General features: G+C 43.5%; 1 protein-coding gene across 7 annotated transcripts in view; it reads left to right on the forward strand.

Moving 5' to 3' along the window:
* LOC138246206 (transmembrane protein 11, mitochondrial-like) overlaps nucleotides 1-12,731 on the forward strand; it is a 35,948-nt gene extending 23,217 nt beyond the window's left edge. For 4 of the 7 annotated variants that reach the window (XR_011194244.1, XR_011194245.1, XR_011194243.1 and 1 more), the window contains one exon: nucleotides 10,948-11,083. Coding sequence is in view for 1 of the 7 variants with exons in the window: in XM_069200562.1 (XP_069056663.1) it covers nucleotides 10,948-11,464 (517 nt within the window). In the remaining 6 variants the exon portion in view is untranslated. Of the gene's footprint in view, nucleotides 1-8,039; nucleotides 8,224-10,947 lie in introns of all 7 variants that reach the window. The other 3 variants (XR_011194247.1, XR_011194248.1, XM_069200562.1) reach the window with 3 other exon arrangements.
* The last annotated feature ends 8,337 nt before the right edge of the window (nucleotides 12,732-21,068 follow it).

The raw sequence follows: 21,068 nt of genomic DNA on the forward strand, positions 1-21,068 counted from the left end.
ACTAAGCTAACCCTTGGGGAACCCTTCTCCTCTCCTTAGGATACCATCTGTGCAGCACCTAACCTTACTTAGTTCACAGATGTATCCCAGGGGGCAGGTAGCACCACTATGGGCAACACCATGATGTGGTCTACTCTATCCCCGGGGTGTGACTCCTGACGCCCGCCTCCCCCCCCCCCCCCCCCCCCCCCCCCCCCCCCCCCCCCCCCCCCCCCACACCCCATGCAACTCTGTCGACAAGAACAGCAAGTCACAGTGGCCACTGCCAGCTGTCTGGGATGAGAGCCAGAATCTAGGCCTTTCAAGGCTCTCCAACTACTGTGACTGTGGGGAGTGCGGGGCAGTAGCCCCAGGTGCCTGGCACCCTTTTACCACTCTCCCTTCCACCATTTCAGGGGTGACAGCCTGCCACTGGTCTTCCCTTCTGGGGCTCTGTACCCTCCCTCTAGGAGTGGCACCCCCAAGTCCAGAATTGCCAGGCTGCTTTAGAAGTGGTCCTGCACTATTCTCCCACCAGTGTGGGAATACTAACCTGCAACTGGTCTTCCAAACTAGGGTCTGTACCCTCAGGTTAAACAGGGGTCAGGGGTGAGCATCACGCACCAAACCTCGAAGCAAACGATCAATGGCAGCACTCAACGAGGCAGCCCTTTTGATGGAAAACAAGAGGAAGAGGCCAACCTCTCAGAGGGGGAGGATCAACAGGTAAGTGACTTGTTCACCACCTAGACCCTCAACGAAAAAAAACCTATGTGGAACAAAATGGGATTCCCCAGGGAATGGAGGAAAATTACATCAGACAACTGCAGTTCAAACATAATACCGCATGTGTACTGTATAGAACTCATCAATACACCTCCACACATACCCCGGAAGGCCACAGAAAGGGTTCTCTCTCCCCCCTTCACCCCCACCCACCCCACAAAGAAATGCAAGCAGTGGGATTAACTCCTCATACTTTCTGGTGCCAAAACAAGACTTAACAGCAAGGCCAATCCTAGACCTCCGATTGCTAAACAAGTTCATACAAACTAAGCACTTCAAGGTGACAACACTGCAAGGAATAATACCACTCCTAAGGATAGGCGATTATATGGCCACCCAAGATTTAAAGGACGCCTACGTGCACGTACCTACTAACTAAAGTTACAAGAAGTATCTCCGATTTTGTTCTAGACAAGGTGCATTACAAGATCAGGGTGCTAACCTTTGCCATAAAATCCACACCAATAATATTCACTAAGTATCTAGCTGAAGTAGCAGCCCAGCTAAGTAGACAAGGAATCCATGTCTACCCGTATCTAGACAGTTGGCTAATAAAGGTACAATCAAGAAACAAATACCACAAGGACATGCAAACAGTGATTGCAACTCCCCAAGTTCACAATAAACCACAATAAGTCTTCAAAACAACTGGAACAAGTGACAGTGATCCTGGGAGTGCCTATAAACTCAAGGACAGCACAAGCATATCCAGTCCAGAAGAGAGCAGAGGCAATAGCAGAGCAAATTTGTCTTTACCAGAGGGTCAGACTCTGACAGTGAGGACTGTCATGAAGCTGATGGGCATCATGTATTCCACTCTTATCACATGTGAGATTGCTTATGCACCCCATTCAGGAATGGATCTGCAATGGATGGTAACAAACCACAGAGATCTGGGAGGATTTAGTGGTTGTCACAGCAAAGGGAAATAGAATGGTGGAACTCAACAAATTTGTACATAGGGAGACCATTCGAAACACCAGCCCTGACAGTAACCATAATAACAGACACATCCCACAAGGGTTGTGGAGCGCACACAGGCAACCTAAAAGTCAGAGAAATATGAAACAACACGGATGCAGTGAAACACAAACTATCTAGAGATGAAGATGTTCCAAGTCCACATAATAGGACAGAATGTACTGATCTAAACGGACAACACAACAACCATGTTCTACCTCCCAAAACTGGAGGAGGGTAGAACAAAGTCCTTCACTCTGTCCAGACTAGCTCAGGAGGAGATACAGAGGTGGGCGATTCAAAGACAAATCACAATACAGACTGGTCATCTACCAGGGAAACAAAACACGGAAGCAGATACAGGACAGACAGGACAGCACCTCCCTTGAATGGGAGTTGAAACAGGAAAATGCCAAGACTTTGCGGACACATGATCCCAATCAAAGCAGAGCAGGACCTGCTATCAATGTAAAATGGAAGAGTATACCATCTGGAACCAGCCACGCTCAACCTAGCAGAATGGCTCTTGAATACCTAGATTTCGATTACCTACAGCTGCATCCCAGGATGATTGAAATACTTAGGGAGGTCAGAAAACCAAGCACACCAAAATGCTACACAGAAAGTGGAACAGATGCATTCACTGGTGCATAAACAACAAGAGGATTGAAACAAGCACAGTGCAGGAAACTGTACTAACATACCTCACTCACCTGTTAAACCGTTGCTGAAGGTACACCTAACACCAATAGTATCCTATGCTAGAGGTACATCAGGAAGCAGTCTCTTCACACATACAGTGGTGAAAAGATTCTTGGAAGGTTTTAAGAGGGCTACACCACTAAGAATGGTGCTGACCCTGATGTAAAACCTAAACACCTTACTAACACAACTGTTGACAGTGGCTTTGAGCGTATGCACAAAACTAAACTTGCTAATCCTTAAAACATCCTTTCAAATAGTGATAAAATCTCTGCGCAGAGTTGGCAAGCTACAAGTGCTGAAAACACATGAACCATTCCTGCAAATCCAAAAGGACAAAGTAGTAAACAGGTCAAATCCACAGTTCCTTCCAAACGTAGTGACTAGGTTTTATGACAACCAAAGCATACAGCTGCCAAGTTACTTCCAAGAGCCAAAGATACAGGCTGAAAGAGACCTTCACGCACTGGACATGCAGACAGCATTAATATAAAATCTACAGGAAAAAAGGAGTTTCGTAAGGGAAGCTAATTATTTGTATCCTTTGTCCAAGCAAGGGATTGCCAGTGCCCAAGGAAACAATCACAAGATGGATAGTGGAAATTATACAAGTCTGCCGGCACAGAGCGGGAAGTGCAGCATTACCTGTGCGCCCCAGGGCGTACTCAACAAGTAACGAGCATTTGCAATGTAGTGGGTCTCGTGGTTGCTCGAGTTAAAGCTATTAGCTTTGTAAATTCCTAACTGGACTTTTCTTGCCACAATAAGTTGAAAATGAAAAGTAAAACAGCTGACATAAGCAAGGCATTTCAAAGCGCCACAGCCGCCACGAGCGCGAAGGAGAGACACAAAAGGAAAAAAGTTTGCTCGCAGTCAAACGTATCGGCAAACGTGCAATGATGGCCAAGGCGGTAAAAAAACTGCCCCATGGAGGGACAAACGGAAAGTATTTACTAATAACAAACGATTTTTGAAAGGCAAGCCCATGAGCAAGTGATAGTGATTGGTGTGCAGTAGGCATGGTTAAAAGCCCACTAATAGATTACAACATGTCAGAGCGCTTGCATGCTTAAGCTAAAAAGGGCACAACACTTACATTCCGATCAAACATACCCGTTGACAAAATCTGCACACCAGCACCCTGGTTGTCTCCACATACCTTCACAAAACACTACTGTGTGGACATCCAAATGAACAAGGAGGCACAGGTGGGACAGAGTGTACTCCAACACCTTTTTGCCAACACATCCACATTTCAACCAACGCATCCACATTTAAACCCAACCAACTAAAGGGATGAAACACCACTAGGTAATCTAATGCAGAGAATGTGAATCCAGAAGAGGATTCATGCAGAAAAAAGAAATGCTTACTTACAAGTAGGAGTAGTTTTGCAGCTGAAGACAAAATAAAAAAATAATCTTCAGATGGCAACCATGCACAGGAACTACTGGGGTGTGGTCTGACATCACATGAGGGATGAACTTACCACCAAATGTTGGTTGATGCCCACAAAAAAAGGGAGGAGAAAACAAGTACAAGAATGTTTGGGGACCCAACCACTAGATGATGGAATAATGCACAGCATGTGAATCCAGAAAATTCTTCGTTGTGAAAGAACTTTGCCAATCTGCCCATCTCCTCCTCTTTTGCGGTAGGTGAAGTAAATGTACTTAATAGAAAAACACCCTGTGGTGACTGGCCCTTATGATTTGCCTTGGTTTCCCTGTGATCTCCCAAATGCCCCAGGAGGGGGAAGAAGCTGCCAAATACAGATCTGTCCTGCCATTGACCCTGCTTGAAAAAGTGTTCCCTTTGAGGAACACAGTAGAAAGGTAGGCCGGATGAGCTCCCCCCTTCCTTGACCAGCCCCTGAAAAACCCTAATGGCAATTTTTTTTTTAAATTCAAACCTGGTCCTTGTTGAGGGAGCTGTTGAGACAAATGCTCATTTCCGAAGGGGTCCCCAAAGAGAACCCTTCCAGAGGCTTTGCCAAGGAGTATGATGGCACATTGCACCCATCCTGATATAATATCAGGGAGATGAGGGCTGTCGATTGTTTGGATTCTTTTGACAAAATTGGGAATTTATGTTAGGTAACCTGTTATGTCACCCAGTTTGTCCTAGAAGGAGCACCAGGAACGGTCCGTAGTTATTTTGGGCCTTTAATGACAAGGGAGACGGGGTGGGGAATAGGGGCAAGCAAGATCTTCCCTTTGAGAGAGGGAGGGAAACATTCTGCCTCAATCTGTTACAGACCTTATCAAGAGGTTTGCAGATTGGGGCAGGCACATAGGCCGCTACTTTGTGACCCATTTGGAGGAGCATGTAAGACACATATATCCTCAGGGTCTAGCATGTCGGATGAACTGGCAGCAAGTTTCTTCAGGCCCCATCGAATGGGTGTGGGGGACTGGGGTGACATGTGCAGGTTGGGTCCAATTAGCCATCTGAATTGGAAGGGGAAGCCATCCCCCATGTCATAGATAGGGGAGTGGGGTTAGGCCTCGTGGGGAAATGCCTGTGTTCCCTGCATTTAAGGGTTGGAGATCTGTGGTCATAAAAGCCTTCTTGAGTTGATCAAAGGCATCCTCAGCGGGATGGACTTTCTGGGGAGGCTTTGATTTTTGCTTTTTGGACCGTCTGCGGCAGACCAAGATGTTCTGCAGATTATATTATCCTTTACTTGAGAAAGTCCAGACACTTCCTCAGCTCAGTAATGCAGGAGTTTCTAGACTTTGGTGATCTGTCAGGAGTTACCATTAATTGGGGTAAATCCCAGATTTTCCTGCTCACTGACTGTACAACTCACATCCAAGTATCTTCTTAAAATAGAGGCCTGTGATGACACCCAAGCTCACAAAGCAGATGACTCACTGGATATCACTCCCTCTGACTTTGGAACGCCTGTCACTTGTGAAAATGGTCAATCAATTAGTAGATTTGTAGAGCACTTCTTATCACTTGTGGAGTCATTCTCATGCAATGTATTTATTTCTCAACCCAATTACTTTGACTAGCATGGGCAGGTAAGCAGCCCAGAGTCGGTTGAGAAATGATGATATTGCCCTTCTGTGGTTTGGCATTCCGGTCCTTGATTTATATATTTTGTGTACGCTGGCACACTTTGCCTGTTACTGGTTCAGTCCTACACCTTGCCTGCCACATGGTGAGGAGGAAAGTGATAATTCTGCTCCAGTACTATTGCAATTATAATCTGGGATGAGGTCTAGCTGATGTAGAATAGCCATTGAAACTATTGCCTTTTTGACTGGGGCCTGGGACCAACTCAACAAAAGTTGTCAACTGAGCTATTGTTTGCTGGGTGCCCGCAGAGCAGGGCTTGCCAAGCTCCCATCAGAAACAGATGTGGTAGTACCCTGCTATGCCCACAAAGGACCTTTATATCCGCTGTTTATCATGCACAAAAAATAAGATACCAGTCACTAGACGCCTCTCAAAGTTCAAATGGAAGATGGAGCTGAGGAGGAAAGAGATTCCAAATGAGATTTGTTGTTCACAGACAGAGATGCTCTCATTGAGCAGATGACTCCGTATGATTTATTTTAAGTCAGACCCATTAGAGGCAACATCTTACCGACCACTCTCCACATTAATGAAGGACTATAAGATACTCAGTAAAATCGCAACACTTCGGTTTATGGAGAGATTGCTGCAAGTGGTACACAAGGACCAGAACAACTTTGTGCCCAGGAGATCCACCACTGACAACATTTGGTGGCTTCATAGGGTTATGAGGGAGGCTTTGCCACATGCGGCCTGGCTTGTGTTGGATCTCGAAAGCATTCAACACAGTGGACTGGTCATAGTTAGTCTTTGTATTGGCCAGATTTGAGTTTATTGGACCATTTGCGAGACTTATTTGTCTCCTCTACACTGCTCCCACGGTCTCTGTAAAGATAGGACGCCTAATATCGCAATCTCTGCTGGTGAGTCAGGGAACCCAGCAGGGATGTCCCCTTTCCCTATTTCTGTTTGCGCTGATCATGGAACCATTGGCCCATAGGCTATGCTGATGAGGTGTGCACTGGGGGAGCCTGTTAAATGATGAACTACAAATAGTGTTGCTATATGCAGATGACGTACTCGTATATGTGTGTGATATCTGTGAAGGGATCACAGAAATTGCACATATCTTATTGGATTTTCACAAGGCCTCTGGTCTAGCTGTTAACTGGGCTAAGTCTTCTCTCTTCCCTTTGCGCCAGGATTGCCCACCCCAGATTATATAGGTAGGCTTCCACACTTTGCATGGGAACCCCACTGCTTCTATTATCTCGGCATCCAAATATATCATGACACCCAAGATTTAATAGACAGCAATGTCACACACGTTATCGCTTCCCTCTGCCCTCAAATGCAGTTCTGGGGCACATTATCTGTACCAATACGAGTACCCCTTGCCAAAATGGTGATGTTGCCTCGGTTGTTTTAATTTTTTCATAATCTTCCTGCCTACCAAGGTCCACTTTCCATGCCCTACCCTACATGCAGCTCTTGACAGCTCCATACGGAATGAGGGCAGGAGAAGGGTAGCTTTACATACATTGCAACTACAGATGGACAAAGGGGGCTTAGGGGTGCTGAATTTTGAACACTATTTTTTGACAGCACATTTACAATGGCTGATAAGATGGCTCGCGGGACAGCAAACAGAGGAAATAGGTCCTATGCTCGGTCCTATGGATTCAGAATCAGAACACCACGCATTGGTGCATAGCCTTCACATAATGGGTAGTGGAGTGGTTGCCGACTTGTCACGTGGCTCGCCAAGGCACTGACCGATAACCCCTGCAATGCCTTACTAGCGACAGGGAGCTACTTAGAGGGAGATCTGGGACGAGAACGTACAACAAAGAAATTGAATAAAGCCCTCCAATACCAGTGCAAGCGCACATGAAACTTCTGGTTGGGGGAAAGATGGGACCTGCTGTATAGCCTAGAGGACTTGTATCATACCCATGTCATGTGCACCAAACAGCCACCACCTACCATTTTGTGCATTGTTTCCTATGCATCCATCGTGTTGTAACTTTTACTTTGCACGTTTTTTTTTTTTGTTTTTTTTTACCATGTTGTTACTGAACCATCTGCTCCAGTTGCAAGGCCATGCCTCCATATACTGGAGAGTATAAGTAAATATTGGTAGTTGATGTGACAAACTGTATAATGTTTGTAACATGATGTCAAAATCAGCAGTGGTTAAAATAATAATATCAAGTTTTTAAAGCAAGCCTATACATCCTTACAAAAGAGTGCAGCTATGGATTAAAACCGGGCTCAATGTGCAAATGCTGTGGGATCTTGGAAGCGGACTTACTGCATCCAGTTTGGGCGTGTCACAATGTTACAATTACTTTGGACTGAGGGTTTATCCACAGCCTTTACCATTGTTTTCAAGGGTGCAGGGAAAAACTTGTCTAACGTAAGATTATATCCCCAATCATATGGTGTAAATTGTGCAGTATTGATGCATATATTTAGCTAACTGTAGCCTCTTTATCATGCCTTGACTGTTGGCTGTTAAATTTGTGAGTTACCAGTCTAATAAAATTAATAACAGAAGACTTCTCTGCTGTGGTTCATCGTAGAATGGAACTCCAAAGAATCTGAGAAATTGGTGCTTTATTGACCATTCTATCTCTAGGATGTACATCTGGGAGAAAGAGTCTGAGGGCTTGGACCTGTACTCCTCTCCAGTAACAAGAGCAACCCTAGTGGATCAGACGACACAGAAAAAGGGGTTTGCCACTGCCCCATCTTGCTTCACCTCCAGTAAGAAAATACTTAATGTTCCAACTATGGCAAGATATTTCGGTATTCAGAGCATGTACGGAAGCCTGTTGCAAGTGAACAGTACACCTATTTAATGAGGCACGCATAAAGGACTTTGATGCACTTAAAAGGGAATACGGCATACTAAAAATATACTGTAATGGCAAATTAGGCAGTTTACGATGCACCCAACAATTAGAAATGCCTCAACCCACAATTTTACTGCTTTTGAAAAATGTATCTTTCTGCTGAATGGGGGCAACGGGCTTACATCGCTACAACAATACAAGGTGTTATCGGAGATCAACAGTTGTGGTAGGTCTCCAAGGAAACTATGGTGGGAGAAAGAACTGAAATGGGAAATACCTGATAAAGATTTTGCCAGATTACACATAAGGGGTACCCAGTTGACATTGCCACCCAGGTTACATCCATTAAAGAAAATACAGTAGCTATGAGCCACTATTGGTATCTCACAGGCTCTAAATTGGCGATCTTGAACTCTTAATAGGTCCAACCTATGCTGGAGGTGTTGTGGTCTTGAGGCACACTGCTCCACCTGCTATGGGCATTCTCAAGGTTCCAGGCATATTGGAAAGAGGTTGTGGACACCACTGATACTATATGCCATATAGATCACAGACTCTGACCAGCTAATATAATCAGCTTGCTAGACAGCCTCAACTTCCCCCTACAGTCAATGAAAGTTAAAAACAAAACAAAAAATCACCCTCGCATTACTAGTGGCCTGGCAGTCATTCTTTGCTAGGTTGGGGGAAAAAAAAGAAGAAACCAACACTCTTTTGCTTGCTTTATATAAAAAGGCATGTCCTAGGGGTAAAGAAGATTGCCATTTTGTGACGAAGGACCAAAAATTTCAGCACCCTCTAGGGGGAGCCTTTTGGTTTTCCTTGCATATGAATTACAGGGCTCTCCTGCCCTAGTTATTTGAGGGTATGGAACATAATGCCAATGCACATCTTGCAAATGCAGCCAAAGACCATTATAATGGCTTAGGACCACTGCCTAGGCTATTTAATTGAGACCTTGCAACCTCACATATATTAGTAGATTTGTCTGGCTTAGCACTACATATCCCAGGCAGAAACTTGGGGAAGCGGCGGGTTGGGTGGTGTGTCTGTGACTCCAAACCTCGGGTCGTGGAAGTAGAATTTCGGGTCCTTTTATAATTGTTTTTTTTTCTCATAGTTACCACATCACACTTCCACACTGGGCTCTGGATTATGGCGTTAGTAGTTATAATTTACTAAAAAGATTTAAAGTACAAAATATCCTACTTTATTAACAAATGCTTTCAAACACATATCTATTGACTTGAAAAATACAACTCCAAATAGTGGCAGGGTACCCGCTCCGAACAGTCCAGAATAAAAATAACATTTTTCTTTTTGAAATGTTATTATTTTCTGGTCTTTCCTTGTATTTAAGCATTAAAATATTTACCCTGAATCTCACGTGATACGGAAAACCACACCACTGAACAGTGCGTCAGCACCCACGCCATGGTGTCATTAGTGTTTGGAAACACGCCAGCCAACCATTCTGCAGCACTTTCTTTTCTGCTGCCGTTGCCAGTGTGCCAAACCCAAAGTCACACAAGCTTCCCTTCATGCATGCACACACAGAATATGTGCAGCAAAGGGCCCTACCCTCCAAGAATGTCAGTTAGCTTGTCAGGATTAGCTGGTTTATCACCAGACAGGCACACTGTGCTGTTCATGTGCCAAAGCAAAGATACTCTTGCATGCAGCGGAGAATGTCTCTCATTGTAGTCAAACCAGCATAGCACAGCATAGATCCCACCCAATAAAACACTGCATAAGACGTTCACCCTTGGGGGAGAGGCAAAGAGCACACTAAGCTGTTTATGCCATTACCCAGCAGTCCACTCCATAGTCTATTTGAATGCAGCTGCATATTAGGAGTAGGTAGAATACTGTGTCATGCTGCATAGAATTACAAATGTGCGCAATGAAAACCAGACCTCGCTTGCTCCTTAAAAGCTAAAGATCTGTGTAAGAAGATCTGTGTTAAGTATCTTAAAGTTACACCTGTGGCGTTCATAATGTAAAACCCCCTCCTATGACCTGTCAGATCAGTTTAAAACTCCATCCTACTGTACTTGTCAGATTCACACTGTAAAATCCGTTCCTATTATATTTGCCAAGGGATTGTAGTTTGCAAAGCCCTTTCCTACTGTATTTGACAAAGGATATGCATTAACGTATCTGTTCTGAGCAATGATGTTGCTTCTTAGGCAGGCTAACACAACTGCTGCTGAATAAAATGTTTGTAAGATGATGATAAACATGGATGTGGACCCAACTTCCTCACCACTCTTCTCTTCCCCACCACCACTGCCCAAAGTACTTTTAAATTCTATGTTTGTGATTACATAAGCTGTGGCAGACACCTAGGCTGTATTTAGCCAGACCTGAAATATCTCCTAAAATCATAATGTACATATTTTTATGGACAATGTATGGAATGCATCTGTTCGTTTCTCTGTGGTTGCCCTTTCCTTTTGGCTGTTTTGTTCCCAAGACATTTATTGTGCTATCTAGCTGATTTTACCATTTGTGTTATCTTTCCCCTTAAGTATGCTTGATTGACTCTGCACTGTAAGGAGAGATACACCCTAAAACCGGACTGTTTGGGATAATGTACATGTGTTGATAACATCTCTTTCCTCTTTGCTTTTAGAGCTCCAGTGCCACCCGTGGATTTTTTTGTGATCCATGAAATATATGATGGGGACTTCACACAAGCCGAGTTTGAGGCACAACTGGAAGCGGCACTGGAGCAACAGTATCGCTACATTGTGATTGAGCCAGCCCGTTTAGGTGATGAAACAGCCCGATGGATTGCTGTGGGGAACTGTTTGCACCGTACCTCCATGCTGACTGGTGCTATTTGTCTCCTCTCTCCATTGGGCCTGCCAGCTGACTTCTCTCACTACCTGGGTCTGCCTGCTGGGGCAGTTAGCGTGGCATGTGCTGCTCTGTATGGAGTCTCCTGGCAGTTTGATCCATGCTGCAAGTACCAGGTAGATCGAAGTGGACGGCAACTAGCCCGCATTCCCCCAGGGGCCTTGAGGACTACTTCACCGGTAATTCTGGTGCGTAGGGACGACACCCAGCGTAAGCGGCTGCACAATGTCATTGCTATGACAGCCCTCGTGTACTGTGCCCAGAAGCTGTTTGAACTTTGCACGGACTAAGGTTCACAGGACAGAACTGACACTACAGTACTTAAAAGATTAACTATGCCAAAGGAGATAAACCAGCACCAGAGAGAGAGCTGAAACAGACAAAGCCAAAGTCCTTTTAGAAGCTCCAGTTGCATAAACATCTAAAAATGACAAACTAACTCTTAATTTGTTCATGCAAATGAATTTAGCCTCTTCAAATGAATGATGCACAAAGAAAGTGGCAGAAACTCCCTTATCATTGCGAAAATGATTTGTAGTTTTTTCTGCATTCGATCAAGGTCAAAGTTGCAATCTCCCTGTGCATAGAACAAAATCTATACCATGCAGTAGAATGATAAAATAGTCTTTGAAGTGACTCCTTTGGTACTGATTTCAAATTCAGTGATGTTTGTGAATTGCAGAGATTTCCCATTCAGTTTAGAAAATCTTACTCTTCGATACCTTCCTATTTGCTTCCTGTGGAAGAAAAACAGTCACAGCAGAAGTAAAGATGCTTCTCTAAAATAAAAAAAATAAAAAATCCAAACTGTCAGCTGATCCTTCCCATGCAAGAAATTTCGGTCACAAAACCACTCAACTGAAATATTCTAATACTTAGATAACTATTGTAAAAGGGATGAATTGCAGTATGGTACATAGCAGATTTAGAGGGGGAGGTTTTCTTTGTTACCAGGAATCGGGCACAGGCCAAACAAAAGCATCTTGCCACACACTGCCCCATTACTCTGGTCAAATAAGACCATATTTTACTGTTGAGGTGAATATCTGTATCCCAGATCAAGGGGTACCTAAGGACTTTGATCACATTTTTGGCTGTCTGTCAGTTGAGAAAGAAAAATTGTGCAGTGCCCCTTTTTATTTTTTCTATGCCACAAGTTAATATAATATATGTCTTTAACTTAGTGTTAAGGTAGTAATATAGAAAGGAATGGGCCATCTGTAGTTGCATATGTCATCAAAATATATTTTCTGTTCCTCTACCCATATTCCTTAGGTTACTTGGGAGCAGTGGCTAGTGAGGTTGTGGTGATTTTCTCATAAATGAAGACTGAAATTGAAGCCTTATTCTGTGTATAGCAGCTTAATCTACAAGCCCAGGTGGTTTTGTCAAGATGTTTTGTGTCCTTAGCCTGATAATACACATTTTCTATTAATTTGCTTTCCATTCATCTCCGGCAAAACAGACTTTGCTAAAAAATGTAAAATCTTTTTCCCCTTCGTGGTATGTAAACGGTTTGCTGGATGACTATAAAATAAATACATTTCAGTTCTCTGATTCTGTGACAAAGTACTGCTCCCCCTCGTTCCCCATAGTTTGTTGACCAAACCAACATTTACTGTGATAATGATAAATGCCCCTGCACTCTTGGAAGGTTTTTATGGCAAGATATTAGTCTTTGGGAAAATCTCTTTATCTTAGCTGGTATTGCATTATAGAATTTTTCCAGTTTCAACCCTCAGATTTTGCGTTTATTCATAAAAAGGACATTGATGAATACAACATTAATTTTTGAGTTTCTAGACTGCTGTTTATGGAAGAAGTTCATACAAGAAATTCGAAGGCTATTCTCAGTTGTGATCAAACCATTTTTGAAAAATTAAGAACATACTGATTGGTAGAACAAGCATATTGCACCAAATTAGACAGTACCTAGACATACATCGCCATCAAAACTCAGTTTCTGGGTCTGATGTTTCAAAACCTGGAATTATATGGTCCGGTTTGAGTACCTGATAATCATGGGCCTCAGGGACATTGGACAACTTAGATGCTGGAGGGCCTATGTGCTGATGCAGGAGCAAATATAGAAGGGGAACAACCTGGCTCTAATTTTTCCAAGTCCGTATCCCCTGTCACCCTTACCAACCTAATAATGGCTTTGTGTCTTGACAGATCCTTTGCGCACAAACTATAGTTTTCTCAGCATTTCGTTCCCAAGCTTATCCAAGAGAGCTCTAGCACTGTTCCCCTGGTGAATGTGTCTTTTCAAGGCCACAGCCTTCATAATTCTATGGCAGCATCCTAACATTGCCAACTATTTCTCCATATTCCACACTTTTCCAGGTATCTGCACTCTGCTTTCAAAGTATTTCAGTTTACGGCCTCATCAAGCTGTCAAATAAACCAAGGTAAAAGCAGCCATTGTTGGGTTTACACAGCTTACTGCTCAGTTTAGTACTTTTTAAAGCAGTGATTCACTAGGCAGGAGGTGTAGGAGGAAAATGCAAGAAATAATTCCATTCAATTTATTTTTTCTGTAACCTTATTACAAGCTAGTATCACATCTCCAATATCCTCGAACTTGCTTTGCCACCAATGAGTGTTCATTTTGAGCGATGACTACTGCATGCACGATCCCCCAGGTGCTGTCTATATTTATTCAGGTAACTTTTTGTAAAATGATATCACTCCTGGATAATTTGCATGCAGCAGGTGTATGATAGTCTGTCACAATGCAGTACGTTGTACAAGGCAATCTTATTATTACCATATCACATACTGATAGGTTTGTTTGCTATACTGAGTGGTATTCTTCCTGGTTCCTTGGTACACATTCCTACTGGTAGATCCTCTCTTCTTAGATAGTATTGCTAGTCTCACTTCTTTTTCAAAATGCTGTCAAACTGTGAATTGCCAGGATGGTGATGTCCAACCCTGACCTGTGGACTATCGATTGGCTCTCAAAGTAACATCCGGTGTATACACTATCCTGCCATCTAGTGTTGAGTTTGAAGCATTAACTATCATATACTTCTCAAGATAAAAGTTTCTGTTTGGAGAAGGACTCACACACCCAGAAACCACAGTGGATCTGCACCTAGACTTTGTTTTTTCACCAGTGGGGTGGGGGGGGGGGGGGGGGGTGTCTGAGCTACAGTCGGTTACTTAATCTTCAAAATTGTACTACGACTTGAAAACAAACTGATTTTGTGTATCACTCAAGGGACAGGTGGTATCAGACAAAATTGACAACTTCTATAGAACGACCAATGCAAACACTTTTTCGCAACGCATTGATGACTACTAATTCTTGTAAACAAAATCAAAGAGGTACCAAGACTCCATGTTAAATAACTGGCGCTGTTGAAAGGAGCCTCATCAGGGAATAGGGTCCTTAAAATCAGATGAGGATGAAATTGTTAATACACTCTAACAAAACCAAATAGGTACACATACCTTGCTTGATATTTTGTATCTACTTATGTTGATCAAGACAATTGCGTGATCTGCAAGACAAACTATTTTCTTCTGTGACTGAATCGTCTTGTCTATTGAAACAGGCCAAGGTTTCTGTAAAAAAAAAAAAAAGAAAAGAAACAAATATATATGTGTGTGTGTATATATATATATATATATATATATATATATATATATATATATGTGTTTGTGTGTGTGTGTGTGTATATATATATATATATATATATATATATGTGTGTATAGAGAGAGAGATATTGTAAGATTGATTTCAGGTTCTATTTGGAAAACCTCTTCTAAGACAACACATCTTTTACTAAAAGCCAAGCATTATTAGAAACGATTAAGAAGGAAAATAGTGACTGCAGAGATTTTACCAACTACCAAACATTCATGAAAGTGGAAAAAGATAAGTAAACTTCAACATTGAAACTGTGCATCGCTACCTTGAAGAGGGTTTCTATTCAAGGTCCGAAGCACAACCTGCACTACCTCATTACCAAGCTAAATCAAACTACAGGTTTATTACCTTCTGAGAGACCTCTTCTGATTTCGAGCAAGGAGAAGGGACCTTCAACCAGAATTTTCCTCCAAAATAATAATAATTAGCCTTTTTAGGAAGAGGTAAAAAAAATATATATATATATAAAGATACACACAGACTAACCAACCATCAGAGATGCGCACCTGTCGACAGACTTGTGTTGGAAATGAAGAGGCCTTCCCTTGGTAATAATTTGAATATAGACTTTATTGTAGTTGTATTGATGCCATCAGTGCTCACTCTCCAGCCAATTGTCAACTGCCAACTGACCGTAGAGAGAATTCCCCCAGCATCTTAGAACAATTCCTTGACATTCCACATTAAAGATATATACACATTACAACATACAAGAGCCAATGAAAACTTGGCACGTTGCTGCGAAGCTAAAGCAAGATGGGGCAGAGCATAGGCTTCACAGTGAAGCCGATTAACCTATCTCCAGTCTTTGAAATAAAACAGGTGCAAATGGTGCCACGTGACCAGGAATGGGACCTCGCCCCATCTTCATCTTGAACTTCAGAGATGCTGTCCTACAGGGGTGTACCTGCACAGCTCCCTTCAATTTGAAAAGCATACCATCTTGATCTTCCTAGACTGTACCCAGAAAGTGCAAGCCTAAAGTAGCTCCTTCAGCAAGTCAAAACAGGAGCTCCGGAAACACAATTTGCAATATAATTTTATTCCGAGCCAAGCACTAGGTCCTGGCTGATGGTTCTTCAAAATACCGGATGAGTCATGGAAGTGACTAGAGGATGGTGGCGGCCGGATTGGGAGGAGGCTTGAGAACAGTAGCGGTCTGGATCACAGGGAGGCAAAAATGGCTGGAGCGTGCAGAGGAAATGAACATAGGATCTCTCAAACCATGGGCCCCACAGGATATTCAGTTGGATTAAAGAGTGACCAAGACCATAAGGAGCACTTCACTCGGAGCGATCAGAGACAGGAGCCATCCTTATGTTACGTAAAAGTCAGACAGTGTTGAGTTCCTGTTAGAGCTTGAGTTGTTAAGGAGCCGAGGTAGGCATACAAACAGGTTTGCTGTTATGAAGGGGTGGATAACAGGCATCATAGGCCTTGGGGTGGTGGGTATGTTCAAACTTGCAGCTCAGGGAGGAGTTATTTAAGGGGCTGTGGAAGGGGGGAAGTTTCTGACTCTGCAGCCAGTAAACACAGAAGTCAAAGGGGAGAGGGAGGTGTAATGCACCATATTACAAACCAGCACGCATAGGATGCTGAATAGACCAGTACTGAAGGGTACAAATCTCTTAGTTGTTTTGTGGAATGTGAATAAGCTGGGAAACACGTTGAAAAGAGAAGTAGTGTTCCTGTTTCCATACAGGCATAACCCAGAACTTATTCTGTTTGCAAGAGAAACACCTGATGGGGAAACTGCTGCAGATTCCTCGAATGGGGATGATAGATGACCCTGGTGCAATCTGATTTTACCACCAGCTCCCAGGGAGTAGTGGGGGCAGGGGTAAGGGCATGGGAGGGGGGGGGCTGCATCCTGGCTTGCAAATCACTCACCCTAATGGTCACAGACACATGGACAGACCTGGGTAGCTGCTTAGCAGCGCTGACTCGTGGGTGGGATGGAGAGCGACTCGCAATGGCCTCATGTTACTTGTCCTCTGGACTGCAAACTAAGGTGTTGGGACAACGAGGAGAATGGCTAACCAGACCACAAGACTCGACAATTCTCCTTTAACCTTACTATGAGAGCAGAACTCAACCAAATTTATAGGGGCTCGTGGGGGTAGGTGATAAGACTGCTGTCCTTCCCCCACAGCCAGGGGCCTCGTGGATTAATGGAGGGAGAAGCATCCTGGGGTCCTGCAATACTTTTAAATGTCAGGAGACTCGGGTGTGATGTCCAGGCTGTCTAATACTGGCTGTACAGGTTCAGAGACACCATGTGCTTGGTGCCGGGGGATATCAGATCACACACTTTGTCTCACCAACTCCTAAACCATGTTTGGAGTGGAAACTAGACCTGTGGGAGCTAACTCACTGGAATACCAAGAGGTTAATCTCTGTGGCCACAGAGCAGTATTTTAAAGACCATACCTAGTCAGTCTCATCAAAGATAGTGGTTTGGGAAGCATACAAAATGGTATTGAGAGGGCAGCTGATCGCAAACACCACAGGGAAAAAGAGGGACAGGACAAACTTAATGCATGAAAAACACAATGCGCAGAAATCCCCCCCCCCACCCCCACACTACTTGTGCACCAGATACATCTATCCAGTTATGAGTTCCAGTGACTATATGAGGATGTAACAAAGGCACAATAAAGAGCACATCACCACAGGCTGTGCAAAGTTGGACACAGGTGAGGGGGAGGGGAAGGCTGCTGTTTATGTGGCAAAATGCTAAGAGGGACAAAGTTGGTTCAGAGAGTTAGAAACCGTGGGGGGAGGAAGGGGCGCATTAAATGGCGCAGCAGAGATAGACAAGAAAGCATTGCCATGACCCCATTGATTGTAGGGTGAGCAGACCCTGTCAAGTTACACATTGTTATTCTGCAAGGTGACCCTGATAATGGCCAAAAAGGACAATGAGGCTGTGGAACAGCCCTGCGGTCAGGAAGACAGGTTACAGAACATGGACTTGTGCATGAGGGCAGAAGAAACCATCTACGCAGACTGCGCATTCCGATACACAACTGAAAAAGTCTGGGAATGCCCTGGAGGGCATTTTGCGATATGCACTGAAGCTATGAACCCTGATGGTGCTTTCCACAGACCCAGGCATGGAGAACTGGCGATGGGTTGAAGGACCCACAAGAAAAGTTGGGAGGGGAGCCTTACCTTTTGCATCGGAGGGGGGCAATTGATGCCCTGACACTGCCTACACTGTATGGTTTGTCACAGAGTATGTGGTATGGTTGCTGGAACTTTCTTTACCATCTTTATTGTTATGCAATGTCTGCATTATCTACTAAATATAAACATTTTGAAAAAAAAACAGTGACAACTTCCATTGTTAACTTTTCTTCTAAATCTCTAAGCAGTGACCAACTATTACTCTTCAATAAAGGCCGTTGATTTGTCCCATCTACTCAAACTTATTTCATCACTTAAAAGTGAGGCTTTAGATTTTTACTGAAAGATTTGCCTGGAGGTTTTTCATCCCACAACAAAGAATTTGCTACCATTACTGACTGCTCCGGGTAACAACAAATCTACGTTTTGTCCAGGGACCAGTGTGATGCCAAGAGAAGTCTAAGTGTCTTTCTTTCTACCATTATCCAATTTGAGACTACACAGGAGTTTTGCAAAAATAATGTATCTGGAAAAAAACGGAGAGCTGTTGCTGACCTGACGAATGACAATACTAAGGTCATCAAGCCCACAGACAACGGTTAAGCCATCATCATCTGGGACAAATACAAATATATATCAGAAGGCTCTGGCAAGCCGTTAATGAACAATTTTACCAGAAGATTCCATCAGACTCTACCAGTAGTACTCAATAACCTCTTTAAAGATTTCTTGAGGATGTAGTGGATGAGGGCATCATTGGCCTAAAACATTTGAATTTCTAAGTAACAAGAACGTGTGCATCCCCATTCTTTTTCTGCTGTCAAATATTCATAAGGATTCAGACTGTCCAGCTAGCAGACCAATAGTTTCCAGATGAAATTCCTTGCTTGAGCCAATCTCGAAATATGTTGAAACTTTCTTACATTGATTTGTTCCTGAGGTCCATTCACATATCAGAGATGCAACAGATTTCATAATAAAAATATAACATTTGCCATTTGATTCTGAAATACAGTGGTTGGACACAATAGATGTGGTCTCAATTTACACAAATATATACAGGGTTCATGCTGATTTCATTTTGACATTGCTAGACTGGCCCTAAAGAAGAATTTCTTTAAGTTCAATGACTACTTCAAGTCGAGGGGACTACAATACGATATTCATTTGCACCTCAGATGGCAAACATCTTTATGGCACAATTTGAGTAGAATATCATAAATAACAATAACCCCTTCAGTGCACACATAATCATGTGGGTCAGCTACATCAATGATATATTCTGCATGTGGTCAGAAGAAGAACTTGACCTGGACTGTTTTTGCAATGGCTCAACAATCGCACACAAGGCATCAAGTTCAGCATGAACAAATTCACTACATCAATCACATTTCTTGATGTTGAAGTCAGAGCACTAGAAAAAACATTGTGCGCATAACTCTTTAGAAAATCAACAGACAGGAATAGTGCCTTATATTACAGAAGCTATCATCCACAGAGTTTATTTGATAATCTTCCCTATAGACGTTTTTTTATATACAAGGTATAACTGTTCTAAGAAAGAATATCACATCTACCAAGCTGAACACCTCAGGATATCCTTTATTCTTCAATTTTCCAATCAACCCAATTTAAAAAACAAAAAAAAACTCAAAAGGGCTTGGTTTACCCCATGAGAAGTTATGTTGGCAAAATGTCTCAGGAAAGACCTATTTGCATGTCTACATATTGTCCAAGCGCCAACTGTTTAAAAAAAAATTATAAATAAAAAGAGTAAACTATATATATATATGTTCGATGGCACGTGAAGCTGCAGATACACATGCTTTGCACATCCCGCCATCTAGTGTTGGGCTCGGAGTGTTACAAGTTGTTTTTCTTCGAAGAAGTCTTTTCGAGTCACGAGATCGAGGGACTCCTCCCCTTTCGGCTCCATTGTGCATGGGCGTCGACTCCATCTTAGATTGTTTTCTTTCCGCCATCGGGTTCGGATGTGTTCCTTTTCGCTCTGCGTTTCGGTTGGAAAGATAGTTAGAATCTCGGAAAATTAGATGGTATTGTTTGCGTTCGGTATCAGGTTAGTTACAACAGATCGACACCAAATTTTGAAGAGCTCCGGTGGCCCTTCGGGGTTTTCGATCCCCCAGTGGGGCCTGATCGGCCCGACCACGTGCATCTTCAAGGCTAATGGAACGGACCCCATTCCGCTTCTGCCCCAAATGTCACAACAAGTATCCTTATACAGATCAGCATCTGGTCTCTAACTTGTGTTTGTCTCCAGAACACAAAGAAGATACTTGTGAAGCCTGTCGAGCGTTTCGGTCGAGGAAGATATTAAGAGACCGAAGAGCGAGAAGACTACAAATGGCGTTGGCGCCGACAGGACAAAAACACTTGGAGGAGGAAGAAGAAACCTTCTCCATCGAGGATTGGGACTCAGATGAGGTCGATCCTGAACAGACGCCAAAAACCGTGAGTAAGACGTCGACACACAAAACTCACGGAAAGACCACTAAAGCCCAGGGGACGCCACCGCCAGCAGGCCATGGCTTAACCCAGAAAATAGGTGACCGACCATCGGCACCGAAAAAGGGCACGCATGTGTCGAAGGCATCTGACTCCGGTCGAGATACCGGCACAGAGCAGACTCGACCCCGAGACAGCGGGTCAGAGCAATTTCGGCACCGAGAGGGCGGCACCAAAGCGAGTCGGCATCGAGAGACCGGAACGCCGAAAATTAAAAAAGTGTCGTCGGAGCCGAAAAAGACTGCCGAAAAAGTTTCCATACCGAAACATCCGGCCTCGGAACTGAAATCAAGTTCCTACACAGAGGAACATGGACTGTCCTCACAAATGCAAGGACATAGGTTCTGACAAGAACTAGAGTCAATGGAGCCAGATTACACTCAAAGAAGGCTCCACATCCAAAAAGACACAGGGAAGATAAGTACTCTTCCCCCAATTCGGATGAAAAGAAGACTTGCCTTTCAAGAGAAAGACAAGCAGCCACAGGCAAAGGTGGCAAGACAAGTAACCCCGCCACCATCTCCACCACGCTCAACACAACCATCACCGGTAGCCACTCCACCACTGATGAAGTCTCCAAC

Source organism: Pleurodeles waltl, chromosome 7 (genome assembly GCF_031143425.1).
Source record: "Pleurodeles waltl isolate 20211129_DDA chromosome 7, aPleWal1.hap1.20221129, whole genome shotgun sequence".
Classification (NCBI taxonomy): Eukaryota; Metazoa; Chordata; class Amphibia; order Caudata; family Salamandridae; genus Pleurodeles; species Pleurodeles waltl.